The sequence below is a fragment of the Carassius auratus genome, chromosome 46 (assembly GCF_003368295.1).
Source record: "Carassius auratus strain Wakin chromosome 46, ASM336829v1, whole genome shotgun sequence".
Lineage (NCBI taxonomy): Eukaryota > Metazoa > Chordata > Actinopteri > Cypriniformes > Cyprinidae > Carassius > Carassius auratus.
In genome coordinates this window covers 16,973,531-16,989,675 of record NC_039288.1, presented here as the reverse complement: position 1 = coordinate 16,989,675, position 16,145 = coordinate 16,973,531, and the positions used below count along the sequence as shown (strand labels likewise).

The 16,145-nt window shown below is 36.1% G+C and overlaps 1 protein-coding gene across 1 annotated transcript in view; it reads left to right on the top strand.

Moving 5' to 3' along the window:
* The window catches only part of LOC113064394 (collagen alpha-1(V) chain-like), an 87,122-nt gene extending 72,756 nt beyond the window's left edge, over positions 1-14,366 (top strand). The window contains 19 exon segments of the mRNA XM_026235191.1: positions 761-814; positions 922-1,029; positions 2,036-2,089; positions 2,169-2,222; positions 2,336-2,389; positions 2,529-2,582; positions 2,672-2,779; positions 3,319-3,372; positions 3,464-3,517; positions 3,681-3,788; positions 3,874-3,927; positions 4,226-4,261; positions 4,386-4,439; positions 5,818-6,079; positions 7,491-7,558; positions 7,560-7,604; positions 9,183-9,251; positions 11,571-11,804; positions 11,929-14,366. Coding sequence (XP_026090976.1) covers positions 761-814; positions 922-1,029; positions 2,036-2,089; positions 2,169-2,222; positions 2,336-2,389; positions 2,529-2,582; positions 2,672-2,779; positions 3,319-3,372; positions 3,464-3,517; positions 3,681-3,788; positions 3,874-3,927; positions 4,226-4,261; positions 4,386-4,439; positions 5,818-6,079; positions 7,491-7,558; positions 7,560-7,604; positions 9,183-9,251; positions 11,571-11,804; positions 11,929-12,075 — 1,671 coding nt within the window. The 3' untranslated portion in view covers positions 12,076-14,366.
* The last annotated feature ends 1,779 nt before the right edge of the window (positions 14,367-16,145 follow it).

The window sequence follows — 16,145 nt, the reverse complement described above, 5'->3', positions numbered from 1 at the left end:
AGAGGAGTTTCACCCAGAGAAATGTCCCAGAAAAACACAGACGAGGGGAGAATAAAGATGATAGAATGAGACCTGGAGACGAGGCTGTTTGCTGTTAGTCTGGAAGATTTACCTCAGCACTTCACTCTGACAGACCTCTTATCCCACTACAGAGAAAGAGAGAGAGATACCTCAGTCTGACACACACACACACACACACGCACGCACACACACACACACACACACACACACACACGCACACACACACACACACACAGACACACACACACGTTTGTTTTTGTGAAAAGTGGGTTCATGCAAATCGGGATATTTAAGTGTGTTATCTAAAGTTAGTTTTACCTTTTAGATTACCTTTGTCATCACAAAGTTATTCTTTTAAAGCACTAATAATTTATTAACACTGTAAAAGTCTAAAATACATTAATAGCATAAAACAGCTGAGTTTAATTTGGCATTACAATGACTTTAATCTCGAGATGGTTTTATTATTTTTATTGCTTGGTCCTAATCCTCTTCTGTACATGATTTCCACTCTCATCTGACGTCTGATGGGACTGGTCATCATCAAGGACGTTTGTTTGTCTGAATATGGACGTTGTGCAGATTTTCATGCTAGAATGTGTTGTTCTGCAGAGGAAAGCAGATTTGCTGACGAGACAGTGACTAATGATGCTGACGTGCTCTTCTGTCCAGTGGACAAAATCTCTGCAGTGCTGAGGAGAAAAAAAAGTGCCTTACGTCTCTCTCTGTTCTTCTCTAGGGAGACGCCGGTGAACCAGGAGAACCAGGTCTGCAAGGAGACGTCGGCCCTTCAGTACGGCAAAAAAACTAACTTGCACATGCAAAACTCTAAAACTTCACTGCTACAACAGACATATCTCATATCTCATGTGTGTGTGTGTGTGTGTGTGTGTGTTTTAGGGTCCAAGGGGAGAGCGAGGTGAAAAGGGAGAAGCCGGACCCGCTGGTTCTGCTGGTCCCCCCGGACCAAAAGGACCACCAGGAGACGATGGTCCTAAAGGAAGTCCTGTACGTTCTTATCATTACTGCTCTATTTGGTGTCTGAAAAATATTCTGTTAAAAAAATAAAGCTTACAAATGGAGGTTCTTGCAGAAATGCAATAGAAGAACCATGTTTAACCTTTCGATTTCCTTTGCGGTCATCCAATGCTCACTCAAGGTTATTCTTTAAAAACACTAATAATTTAATAACACTGTTAAATGTTGTCTTTAGCAAACCTTTGTTTGATATTTCAAAAAGTGATATGTCATACTATACCAGTATGAAGCGTAATTTACCTTAGTTGTTTTAGGTATGCATTTATTTTTAATTAGACAGAATAATACAGAATTAAGATTTTGAACAAAATATATATATATATATATATATATATATATATATATATATATATATATATATATATATATATATATATATATATATATATATATATATATTTTTTTTTTTTTTTACATATGATATGGAAAATAGCATATCATTTTCTATATGCTATTGAACAGAGGTGCCTTTTTAATATTGTACTATATCTTATTTTTCTACCCTTTTTTTCTTTTCTTTTTGATAATTTTTTAAAAATATTTTAATACATTTTAAATTAATTTTGGAATAAATTTAATTCTTTGCTTTTATTGTTTTTCACATGCATGTTATTTTTATTTCTTATGCATCCGTTGTGATTTTATTATTAATCCTTTGAATTTTTAAGTTTGAATAACCATTTTGCATGAATGTGCTATATAAATAAACTGGCCTTGCATAATATGAAGGGCAAAATATTAATCTTGATTGAGGGCTGTGGGCCAAAAAGTGTATATAGTTAAAAAAAAAAATCTAATTCAAATGATTACAAGAAAACAAAAACACACATATTAAATTAAGATATGCTTCAATGTTTATTGAGTGTATTGTAGGTTCTGCATGCTAATACCCTTCTCTTTATACTTATGAGATCATGCAGATTCCATGTTTTTGGTCAACTACAGAAACGCTACAATGTTCTGGTTTGATTTTTAGGGTCCAAGTGGTTTCCCTGGTGATCCTGGTCCTCCTGGAGAGCCTGGTCCACATGCAAGTATTATTAATGTGCAAATGTAGTTATTGCACATATATTTTCAGGTTGTTTAAGGTTATTTTTCTTGCTCTACAGGGTTTGGATGGTGCTTCTGGAGATAAGGGTGATGACGGAGAGCCTGGTCAGCCTGTGAGTATGATTAAACAAAACCATTTGACATCTCCGTTGTCGGCTGCATGCATATGTGTGTGTGTTTTATAATATTTGCTGCTTTTATAATGTTGTTTATTTGTTTCTCTCAGGGATCCCCTGGACCTACTGGTGAAACTGGCCCCACTGGTCCTCCAGGAAAGAGAGTGAGCAATGATTATATTGTTTGCATTAGAAGAAAATTACAATTAGCAGCCAAAAATATTTCTGACTCTCCATTAATATGAATAGGATTAAACTAAAAATACCTATATAAGGCTCTTAATTTTCATTCTTTCTCTTCAGGGACCTCCTGGACCTGCTGGACCTGAAGGAAGGCAGGGGGAGAAGGGTGCTAAGGTAATATGCAGACGCTCACACAATCATGCACTGGAGCACTCTTACCATTACAGCAATGGTTTCAATGGTTATGTGTGTGTCTGAATCAGGGGGAATCTGGTCTCCTGGGTCCACCTGGTAAGACAGGTCCAGTTGGTCCTCAGGGAAGCCCTGGAAAACCTGGGTCTGAGGGTCTGAGAGGGATGCCTGGACCAGTGGTGAGTGATACTGGACCAGCCTGACAGCCATACACAGCTCATTAGGTCCTAAATTCAAAATCTCTCTATACTAAATGTGTGTGTGTATACAGTATTATACATCTACATGCAAGTAATGAAATCAAACCTGTACATTTGATATTTAAAAAGTGAAAATAACAAAAACAAAACCAATTTTTCGCAATGCGATGCAATGCAAAAAATAAAAAAAATTAAAACTAAAAAAAAAATATATATATATTTATATAAACTGTGTAGTATATGATTAAAACCTAATTTAAAAAATACAATAAAATAGCATTGATATTTATGTTCCAAAATATGTCTTTATGGTGGCAAAAATTTTACATGTCACAGTGGGAAAACCTTTGTGTATCTCATTCATAATAATATAAAAATATATATTTTTTTAATTTGCTTGAAATGGAGTAAAAAAATCCCTCTTTCAACCACAAGAATATAGCACCAGATCTCATATACAGTTCTGTCTAAGGCAGTGATTTTGTGTTAATACATGGATCTGTTTGGTCCTGATGTAGGGAGAACAAGGACTGCCCGGTGCCACTGGACCCGATGGACCTCCTGGACCGATGGTACCGACATCACATTCCTCTGAGAATGAGTTCATTATAATATTAAATGACAATCTACAGTCCTCGCTCTTCTTATCTTTCTCTCTTTCAGGGTCCTCCTGGACTGCCTGGACTGAAGGGAGAAACTGGGATTAAAGGTGAAAAGGTGAGAGAAACAAATCCATCTTTGATAATCTTAATTCATTGGTAGGTGACTCACTAGTGTTTGGAGCACAGTTGTGGTAATGTCCAGTACATTAACTGAACTACCGATTATGAAGGAGTATGTTCAGTACTGATGAGTTTAGTAATCAAGCGGCTCGTTTCAGGGTCATCCCGGTCTCATTGGACTCATCGGACCTCCAGGAGAACAGGGAGAGAAGGGAGACAGAGGGCTGCCGGGTCCACAGGGAACTGCAGGACTTAAAGGAGACACTGTATGGAACATGTTCTCACACATACAGCAATAAAACCAGTATAAACTAGCTAAATTTCATGTATTCAATAAGTATTTCTCTACAGGGTATTTCAGGACCCGCTGGACCTATCGGACCCATTGGACCTCCTGGTCTCCCGGTATATTTTCTGATGTTTAAAAAAAAAATGCTTTATTATTTACACTTTGAAAAATAAAAGTTCTTTTTTGGTGCACCAAAGATTTTTTTCTTTATTGCCTGTATAAGGTTCTTGAGTTCTTTGGATACTTTAAATCAGTATTTTGGTTTCTATAATATGGTTTTCTAAAAAAAAAAAAAAAAAAAAGAGAGAGAGAAAACTTTAAAACGTTTCTCCATCTTTTTGCTTCTAACTATAGAGATTATATATCAATATAATTTATTATTGTGATTCATATGTATGTTTCACTTCTGTTCAGGGTCCTCCTGGTCCTAAAGGTGCTAAAGGATCATCTGTAAGTCATGTTCTTATCTAAAATCATTCTTGTTAATTTAATAAGTATTTTAATTAGCAGATTCATTAATCATCTTTAATTAGCTCTGATTTGCCGTAACCTTCTTGTGGTTCTGTGTGTGTAGGGTCAGACTGGGCCAAAGGGAGAAGCTGGACAGCCGGGAGCTCCTGGACCTCCAGTACGTAACTGCACTAAACCAAACTATGAAACAAAGCAAAACTAAAGACACAAATGAGTTGTTCCTCTGTGAGATGAGCACATATTAAACAGATGAGTCTGCAGTAGATGTTACGTAAGTATAGTCGAGGTGTAAAGCGAATCTGTTAAGCTTCCTCGGAGAGATCCAGTGCATATTACTTCCTTGAGAAAACCTGACATTTCACATCTACAGACTGTTTCCACACAACGAGTGACTCACTTCAGGACATTGATAGAAATGCCAGTGTTCAGTTAAAGGGTTAGTTCACCCAAAAATGAAAATGATGTCATTAATGACTCACTCTTGTGTCGTTCCAAACACTTAAGACCTCCGTTCATCTTACGAACACAGTTTAAGATATTTTAGATTAAGTCCGAGAGCTCTCAGTCCCTCCATTGAAACTGTGAACGGTCTACTGTCCATGTCCAGAAAGGCAAGAAAAACATCATTAAAGTAGTCCATGTGACATCAAATGGGTCAGTTACAATATTTTGAAGCAACGAAAATGCATTTGGGTCCAAAAATAGCAAAAACTACAACTTTATTCAGCATCGTCTTCTCTTCCGGGTCTGTTGTGAGCACGCTCATAAAGCATTAATGACATCATTTTAATATTCGGGTGAACTACCCCTTTAATGTCAGTGTAAAGCTCTAATGGTTTAGATGGATAATCTTAGATACTGTTATTACAGTAGTTATTATTATTGGGGATTTTTATTTATAGAGTGAGACATAAAATAGGAAATGATTAGAAGCGTTGAGAATGTAGTGCCCTAACAACCACCCACACCACCCCAGCAACCACAAGTAAAAATCATAGAAATTGTCTGTATTTTGTATGGCCAAGCAATACTAAAAACTTCCAACAATTTAGTGACGCCCCTTGCAACCCCCTAAAACACCCTAGCAACACTCTAAATCTCTTGCCTTAGCAACTGCTTATCAACACCATATGAATAATCCTAGTGGGCTACACGCACATTTTCCAATTATTCAGTAACAGGCTAGCCACTGCCTCACAGCAACCCAACAAGCACACAAAATATCCTTTCAACAACCTACCAACCACCTAAAAACCCCAACACTCACTCAGAACATCTTAGACACTGTTTAACAACACCCTAGCAGCCACCCTAACATTGTAGTAACAAGGTTTGCATGGAAAACCTACACTCACATTTTACAGTTATTAGGTAACAGCCTAGAAACCTCTTTTGCAACACCTTAGAAACCACTCAAGAACAACCACCCAAAGATTTGTATGGTAAATCAATTTTTTTTAGCATGAGCAAGCAGCACTAACCTGTGCTCTAAATAGCTCATGTTATGTGATTATTGACGATGTCTTCTCGTCTAGGGTCCACCTGGTGATGTCATCCACCCTCTGCCTATGCATTCCAGCCCCAAACGGGCAAAGAGGAACATTGATGCCAGCCAGATGATGGATGACGCTGCAGATGCCAACTACAAAGACTATGAGGACGGCATGGAGGAGATCTTCGGCTCTCTGAACTCTCTCAAACTGGAGATTGAACAGATGAAAAACCCACTGGGCACACAGAGTAACCCCGCGCGCACCTGCAAAGACCTGCAGCTGTGCCACCCAGATTTCCCAGATGGTGTGTATCACTCACACACACACACACACATGCACACACGCACGCATGCACGCACACACACACACACACACACACACTTCCAAGCATGTTAATGACTGTTTTAAACAAAGCATAAAAACAAAGTAAAAACAAAGAGATAACATAAGGTACCCATGATGCAAATTAAAAATAAAATAAACAGAAAATGTGAAGCCTAGCAACCATCCACAACACCTATTAAATAATAACTAAACTACATCCTAGCAACCATTCAGACATTTTGGTGACACATTTTGCACATCCACGATGACCACTAGAAGCATCCTAGAAGCTGTTGAGAACACAATTTAGAAACTGCCTAACAATACCCAAGTAACATTTCCAGACAGCAAGCAGTTTCGGCCCAGGTCTGGCCCACATGGATTTCATGCGGGCCAGATGTGGGCCGGATCTGGGCCAACACTATGTTGCTGTCTGGGTTGAGGTGGCGAGTTTTGCAGTTTACAGTAGTAATGGCCTGCTAACCGCTTTGCAACACTCTAGCAACTACCCAAAACATTCTCGCAGCACCCAAAGAGATGATGCTTATAAAAAAATATAGCAATGCAGATATAGCATAAAATTAAACCCATAAAAAATATATATATTTCTTTAAAATTAATTAAAAAGCTTGCAAAACAACAAAAAAAGAAATTCTGGTAAATTTCTGGAAACTTTCCAGAAGTTCAAAAATTCCTGTGAAGTTTCCCCAAAATTCTGTAATGGTTTCCAAAAATGTACCATATTTATTCTGCCTCTTTGCAACCCTATTAAAATATGTCATTAATGCATAATTCAAAATTATTATCTTCTTTTGTTGGCGCTAATTGCATGTATTGTGTACGGAGCCCCGCACATGAAATGCAAGAGAAAAAAAATAGTGGGCACGATTTATTAATTTTAAGTAAATCATGTGCTCGATATAATAATTTGTGCCCTCTCTTTAGGTAAACCATGCACACAAAATAATAATTAGTTGCACTTCCTGTCCACATATGCATTCTCATAAAACTATTGTTGCTATGTTATGTTATGTTATGTTATGGACAGAGTCACTTTAATAGGGTTTAGTTTTGAATTCTGCCGGTTCACAAAGCTTACTGAGGATGAATAAAGCACCAGCACCTATTAGGACGTAATGATTAAAACATGTGCACGATTTATCAAGAACGACGGCACTAATCATTACATAGAGTGCACGATTTACCTAAAATGAGGGAAAAAATTATTAAATTGTGTGCACGATTCTTTTATTTTTGTCTTATATGTCATGTGCATGTCAAGTGCCAACTCACAAAATTAAAACCACCTGATTTTCAGCCTTGTATTAAATGAATCCTGTGTGAAAATATCAACATAGTACATAAAGCTTATGATGTTTCTCTGTTTTCAGGTGAATACTGGATTGATCCGAACCAGGGCTGCTCCAGAGACTCTTTCAAAGTGTACTGTAACTTCACAGGCAGGTGGAGAGAGCTGCATCTTCCCTGATAAAAAGAGCGAAGGGGTAAGAAATGTAGGAAAATACTTTGGGACAGCTTCCCTTCCCACAAGTCCAGATCTAGGGTAAAACAGTTTTGATCTCCGAATCACAAAGCACATCACATATCAACATTAAGACAAACACACACTAGATTCAACACACAGTTAGGAGTCCTAGGATTCCTGAAAAACCTACAGAGAGAAATGTTTCAGCTTAACATGCAGAGAGGAATAGCGGTACAATTGTTCAATATGTCACATAGTCAAATAATATAATGATGGTTCTTTAATGATGTTTGTGTATCAGATTTGATTTATTTGCCTTAATGAGTCTCGGAAGCATCACTGATGGAGAATCACTCAGTGGGGTGTGAAGGTGACTCTCAGCACTAACTTCAGTTCTTCTACAGGTTCACTCTTCATACCGGCAGATGCAGACAACAACAAACATCTTCCCCAGGCTTATTCTCACCTTACACATAGATTTAGCAGGGCCAGCTTTAAAATCAAACCAACCCTTGCATTCAAACACACCGCTTCACACCAGATGAAAAACATTCCCTTAAAAATGGTTTATGAGTGACCTTTTTGGTAACACTTTAGAATAAGGTTCCATTTTAATGGATTAAAATGAACAAACAATGAACAATACATTACTGTATTTATTCATCTTTGTTAATGTTAATTCATTGTTAGTTCATGCTAATTCGCAGTGCTTTAACTTATGTTAACAATCACAAATTTTGATTTGAATAGTGCTTTAGTAAATGTTGAAATTAACATGAATTAATTTAAGATGTTTAAGATTAATAAATGCTGTAGATAGATTGTTCTTGCTAAGTTCATGTTAACTAAAGTAGTTAACTAAAATTAATGGAACCTTATTCTAAATTGTCTGAATTTATCTTAATGTTTGTAGTTTTCTGAGTGAAATAAATATAAATAAAAAAGTGTTCATTTCATTTTTTCAACACTTTTTGGGTTTTAAGTAAATTTGAGTTTTTTTATTATATATTTTTTATTATATTAAAATAGTAGTAGTAGTAGTACTAATACTTTTTCAGATTTTTATTTAACTTTTTATATCACAATATTTCACTCAGCAAAAAATAATTATATACACTTTACACATTAGTTTTAGTATATATATTCTTTTTTTGTATATATATATATATATATATATATATATTAAAATAATATATTATTATATGGATTTTAAACTGTTTAGGTGACATCCTTTCTATTCACAAATAAAATAATTATATATATATATATTTTTTTTTCATTTGCAAAATTTTCTTTTAGTATTTTAAGTGACATTTTTTCATTTGCTCAGCAAAAAATATAATGATTCTATATTAATAAATATCGAATATAATGATAATTGGACTTTAGTATGAAAGTTCGCTTTAGTACAGGGCTGTTGGTTTAATCCTGCAAACTGTCTGCCAGGATCATGTCTTATGTGAAAGCCTCTGCCTTGGGCAGATTGACAACTACACTGAAAAACAGATCAAAATAATTCCCATAGGCTCCCTGTTTCTTCCTGTCTGTCTGTCTGTCTGTCTGCAGTATTGACTCTAGCTGACTCTCTCTCTCTCAGGCCAGACTCACCTCTTGGGTGAAGGAGACTCCAGGGTCGTGGTTCAGTGAATACAAACGTGGTAAACTGGTAAGAGTGACTCCTCTTTCTTGTCCTCCTGAAATAGTCTCCTATTTTACAGAGCAAAATGGCTCGTTGGCCCAAAGACAGCCCAGGCACTTGGTATAGTCGCTACAAGAGAGGGTCCATGGTAAGTAGGAATGCATGAGTGAACGGCTCGGTACTGAGGGTCCACGGATCTGCAGTGTTTCCGGACCATCGGTCTCTTTAAGAGGCCGTGCTTCTGCATGCTTTTCAGATCCCTTCTTGCCGGAGCATGGTCATCATCAGAACAGCAGTAAAAAGTGTGTTTGCTCAGACTTATGGGTAATCTGAGGTCTGTGGGCGGAGGTGTCAGTCAGTCTGTTTCCAAAGCAAAAACCAAAAAAACAAAACAGTGATTGACATAAACCCTAACTCATCCTAGAATTTGTAGATTTGTTCATGTGAAAGGCCTGACTGATAAATCCGACCCATCGTCTGCGAGAAAATCACCTTGAAGTGACTGAGTCTGTTAACACACGATTGTCGTTCTGCTCCAAATAATAGTGAGATGCTCACCTACAGGTGAAAGACATTAATGGACAAGCTGTATCACAGCTTCCTGATACCTTGTTATAGGACTGCATGAATCCTTAGTGTTAAGACTGAAAGGTAGTTCAGTCTTAACACTATTTAGCACAATGCATGTAAATTATCAAGTAATTATCTTAGGAACATGCTGTGTACGAATCAACTGTAGGCATTAGGCAAGTGAGTAATGCATTTTCATAAGAAAAAAGTGAAAATGCAGCATTTAATTTACATTTTAATTGGACTAAGTTTCCATATACAGCATAAATCATAAGATATAACAAGAAAACAAAAATAATTTAAAGGTAAAATAATGTGAAACTTAATATGTTGTGCAAATCTAAGTTGCATTTAAAATAACACTACTTAACCATAAATATTGTTAAAAAAAAAATCAGAGGTAAAAAGTGTAAGCAAACTTGAAAAAGACTACAAGAAGTCCTTATGTCACACTTCACTAAGATTATTTTGATTATATTTAAATTGCTGCCAGCGAAGAACGTTTTCAAATCAGCCTTATTTGGCATCATTAGAAGGTAGGCAGAGACGTTCACTAGTGTTTGGAACAGAGCCATTGTGTCCGTGGTGGATCTCAGTCACTGAGCCTCTGGGTTCAGTCTCTCTTGACATTCAGCTGTGATCATGAGGTAATGTGGTCTTGGGCAGGTGTTCATGGTGGGTTGCATGCATGCATGCAAAGTCAATGCGTATGAGTGTGTGAGAGGACCTCCTAATCGTAAGTATATAATGATGAATGTGTGTGTGTGTGTGTGCATGGAGCATGTGCTCGCTCTCTCAGTCAGTCACATGTGTGTGTTTGTGGATCAGAGGAGATGGAGTTTTCTTCTAAACATGGGTTGGTATATAAAAGGAATGAAAACAAACATTTGCATATTTCCGTAATGCAAATGTTGCATCACACCACAAGGGGAGGATTTGCATTTAAACCAGTACAACTCATTTGAATATTTTAGTGATATTTTTTAGTGGAGTCTGTAACAAAATTAGTTTATCTTGCATTTTTGAATGTGTAAATTAATTTAGGTGTTTGATACATGCAGAGCAGAACTGAACTGGGAAAAGAGTTTGTGCTCTTGCCTGTGTTTAGAGACCATATATAAATGTTAATCTGCTTTTAGCAGGAATGCATTAGATTGATCCGAAGTAACAGTAAAAACGTTTGTTACAAAGATTTATATTTTAAATTAATACTGTTTTTTGAACCTAATATTCATTAAAAGAATCTTTTTTAAACTTTTATAATAATAACAAAATGTTTCTTGGGTACCAAATCAGCATAATTTATTTAGGTTTCTGAATGTTCAAGTGACACTCAAGACTCAAGTTATTTGAAATTGTAATAATATTTCACAGTGTTACTGTTGACCAGATAAATGTAGCCTTGATGACCCTAAACCTTTGAACAAAAGTGTATATACAGTACATCAGGGTTGCCAGATTTTCACAACAAAACCCACCCAATTGCTACTCAAAACTAGCCCAATCGCATTTCAAGAGAGGCTCCCCATCAATAATCGGGTTCTGTTTTTGGCGGGGTTCCCCTGGTAAAATTCACACTTCAGGGGCTAAATATCATGTTATTGGGGTCGCTTTAACCCACAGACATAAAAACAACCCGCGGAAACTGTTATAAAGTAGACCAATAATTTCAGTAGTCAGAGGCACCAGAGGGGTGTGATGTGTAGTTTTCAGCAGAACCTCTAGGGGGCGTTTGTCCAGCTTTTATCTATAACGCACTGCTGTTTGTCTGCACAGCTCTCATACGCGGATGCAGAGGGCAATCCGATCGGAGTGGTCCAGATGACCTTCCTGCGTTTACTCAGCGCCACGGCTCGGCAGAACCTGACTTACAACTGTTACCAGTCGGTGGTTTGGCACGACCAGGAACTGGACTCTTACGATAAAGCCGTCCGCTTCCTTGGCTCCAATGATGAGGAGATGTCTTACGATAACAACCCGTACATCAGAGCGGCCGTCGACGGATGCGCGGTAAGAGCCAGAAATATTTGCTGAAATTAGTAATAATATGTGGTTCCGAATTCTAAAGTCTTAAGTTCAAACTGAAAACTCTAACAAGTGATGTTCATAATGCTTCGTTTCTATCCTCCCGCAGTTGAAAAAGGGCTATGAAAAGACTATTCTTGAGATCAACACACCAAAAGTGGAGCAGGTACCATTTGTTGACATCATGTTCAACGATTTCGGCGGAGCGGCGCAGAAGTTCGGCTTTGAGGTCGGACCGGCCTGCTTCATCGGCTAAGACTGCTCAGCGAGCACACGCGAACAAAACATATTCATTTTCTCCGAAAACAAAACACAAGAAAGAAATAGGACGACTTATTTGTAAAGTTCTGTGTTTCCAAACAAACCCAACAGATACCAAAGTAAGGATAAAATAATTTTGAAGAATGGATGTCTAAGCGATGGGTTCTTATAACAGAGCAACCTTTTTAACCTCAGTGTACCCTCTGCATCACATGCAAGTTTTGAAACTGGATGAGGTCATCACTCATGTCTCTCCAAGCCCCGCCCACTTTACACTCATCCGACTCTTCATCCCTCTCACAGGCTGTATAGACAGATTAGATCCATCCTTTCATTTCCTGCCTTTTCATGGACTCGTAGCTCTATGCACGTCCGGTTCGGCATTTCTCGTACGAGAAATCTTTTCCGTTGGTTTGTTTACTTGGGTTTTATGTTGTTTTCCCACTTCTAAGCATTGTTTTTTTGTGCAGACTTGTCTTCCATTGCCTGGAATGGTGATTATATATATAAATATATATAAATATTTTTTTTCTATGTTTGTAAGTACTTTCTGTATATTTTTTTCCAGTGAAGTGATTATTATTTTTCTTGGTTCTGGCTTCAAAACATGCATGTGAACCCATTGAGCAATAAGGACAGAGCTGCTGGTTATTGGAAAACACTTATTAAATTAAATAAAATAAAATACAATAACCCCCCAAATAAGAGCCTGAGGAAATTTCCAGTCAATCTGAAGAAGAGAAAAATAAAGGAAATTATAAAAATGAGACAAAAAAGCAACTAAATGTCTTATTCTTTTTGTAATTTAACGAATAAAATGAGAATAAAAGTAAGAAACGGCCGTAATGTGAGCATTAATTTGCTACCTGTCGTGTTGAAGTGGCTTCCACAGGTCTGTGAGATCGCGACCTGTGTGCATGAAGGGAATCTTTGATCTGACGTTCATGAATCGGTGCTTCCCTGTATCAGAAGAGCACACATCACACTGAGGAAACACAATATCGGTAAACTAGGTGCTATTTCCTTCTGTCTGTGGTGCTAAAAATATATACCTTTTTTCCTGTACTTGTTTGTTGTAATTGAAAACGGCTCTGCGGTGATGCCCAAGCGGTTCCACGTCTTCTGTCAAAGTCCTAGCTTTGCTTCCCGAGGTGGCGAAGTATTTTTATGCATGCCGTAAAACCATATTCATTTATAGATATCATTCCTCACCACGTTTGGCAATGTCCAGATTATTAGGATTACATGGAGATAATTGATGTACTTTTATGATCCTCCAAAGGCTTTAGCTCACACTTTACATTGCAGTGTATATTTACATGATCTAAAATGGTTAAACAGAGCACAATTGCTGTTAATGCTGTTGTGATTAACGCGGACCATGTAATGTAAAGTGTTACTCTAGTTAACAGAAGCAAGATCTGTTGCGTTGGAAATGAAACGCCTTTTCACGTACTAAAACGGCGCCGGAGAATTAGTCTTGGGACCTTTCCATTAGATCTTTTTACAGGGTTCTGTGAATATTTTAACCAAAACGCTTAGAGGAATGAATAGTTAACTTGACTGCCGATTTCAGCTTTCCTTCCAAAGAGATTTCTCTTCATTTAAGAGACTTGAAGACCAAGAATCAGATCGTCTTGTGTGATTATTCAAGTACGTTGTACATTGACTAGAGCCATCTTTTTATTCATCTATCATCTTTTGCCACTAGACCTTTTCCTGCACTCGTCCACTAGTCCTGCTACTGCAATATCTCGCTCTAATTTTTTATTAAATATGACTTGAACTGTTTCTTTTGAGAGGATTCAACATGGAATATGCAGTTTTGACACAACTTTATGAGTACGAAACGAATTCAACCGATTCTTCTGTAAATTTCCAAACCAGCAGTAATGCTGCCAATAAAGTTTATTCTGTTTTTTTTTGTTTTTGTGATGTTTGTTTTTGCGGTCGTGTCAAACTTGTATACGAGGAGATGGAAGAGATATTGGTTGTCAATAAATTCAGGTTTACTGTGTCCACTCACCCTTGTATGTCTTTTGAAGCATTAAAACTTTCCTGTATGCATGAAATTGTTAAGCTTTCTCTTGATGTTTCTTCCCACAGCCACATTTTTTTTTATCAGCCGTATGATACATCCTCTCAGTGCTCCGATGAAAACAGGCCTGTCCTTCATTGTGAAATGGAGAGAGAGCGATGTTTGTTGTAACTCTCTACCAAAGCCCATGTTCTATGTAGTATATTTATTGTATTATTTAAAAAAATAATAAATGTTAATTGATACCAGTAGTGTTCTTGAGATCTGATAAATATCTAAATATATATATGTTATCAGATATACATTTTTTATCTGATAACTGTTATCACTGTGATATATTACATAGAGATGCAGAAGAGGAGACGCATGGACGTGACATACTCGAGTGAAATGAAATTTTAAATATATCACTGGTTATCTGGAACAAAACCATATGAGATGCATATTAAAACAAACCAAAAAGCGACTTACATTAAGCTTGAAGGATCCTTGTATGATGTTGTGGTGAGTATTTTGACACAAACAATCCTGATGATCATGTTCTGCAGCATTTGAGACGATCCAGTGAGGATCTTGTGCTTCACTGGAACAAGAACATCTGACCGCCTGCACGAACAAACACATTTACTTGATTAGTCACACAGATATGTGAAACTTTTCTTATTTTATATCTTAGTGTTATATTATAAAACAATCATCTTAGAGTATCGGACACAACCATTGTAGAACAAACCAAGGATGTAAAAACTGCAAAAAAAAAAAAAAAAAAGGAAAAAAATTAAAATAAAGATCATGAAACAAGTCATTGATAATTTTATAGCTGTGATACATCTAAATATAATAATTCAGGTTAATTGTTCTTAAAAACATGAAAATGGGAAACAAAAGACTGGAATCTAGACAATGAAGCAGTTTGAAAAAATTATAATAATAATATATATATATGTATATATATATATATATATATATATATATATATAGTCTGAATATATATAGAATAAAAGTCTAAATATATGGAATGAAAGTCTGAATATATAAAACAAATTTCTGAATATATATGGAATGAAAGTCTGAATATATAGAATGAAAGTCTGAATATATGGAATGAAAGTGAATAAATGGAATGAAGGTCTAAATATATGGAATTAAAGTCTGAATAAATGGAATGAAAGTCTGAATATATAGAATGGAAGTCTGAATATATAGAATGAAAGTCTGAATAAATGGAATGAAGGTCTGAATAAACGGAATGAAGGCCTGAATATATAGAATGAAAGTCTGAATAAATGGAATGAAGGTCTGAATAAACGGAATGAAGGTCTGAATATATGGAATTAAAGTCTGAATAAATGGAATGAAGGTCTGAATAAACGGAATGAAGGTCTGAATATATAGAATGAAAGTCTGAATAAATGGAATGAAGGTCTGAATAAACGGAATGAAGGTCTGAATATATGGAATGAAAGTCTGAATGTATATAGAATGAAAGTCTGAATATATAAAACAAATTTCTGAATATATATGGAAAGTCTGAATATATATAGAATGAAAGTCTGAATATATAAAACAAATGTCTGAATATATGGAAAGTCTGAATATATAAAACAAATGTCTGAATATATGGAAAGTCTGAACATATATATAATGAAAGTCTGAATATATAAAATTCCATATATTCAGACTTCCATTATATATATTTAGACTTTCATTCCATATATATATTCAGAAATTCATTTTATCTATTCAGACTTTCATTCTATATATTCAGACTTTCATTCCATATATATATTCAGAAATTCGTTTTATATATTCAGACTTTCATTCTATATATTCAGACCTCCATTCTATATATTCAGACTTTCATGCTATATATTCAGACTTTCATCCTATATATTCAGACTTTCATTCCATATATATTCAGAAATTCATTTTATATATTCAGACTTTCATTCTATATATTCAGACCTCCATTCTATATATTCAGACTTTCATGCTATATATTCAGACTTTCATGCTATATATTCAGA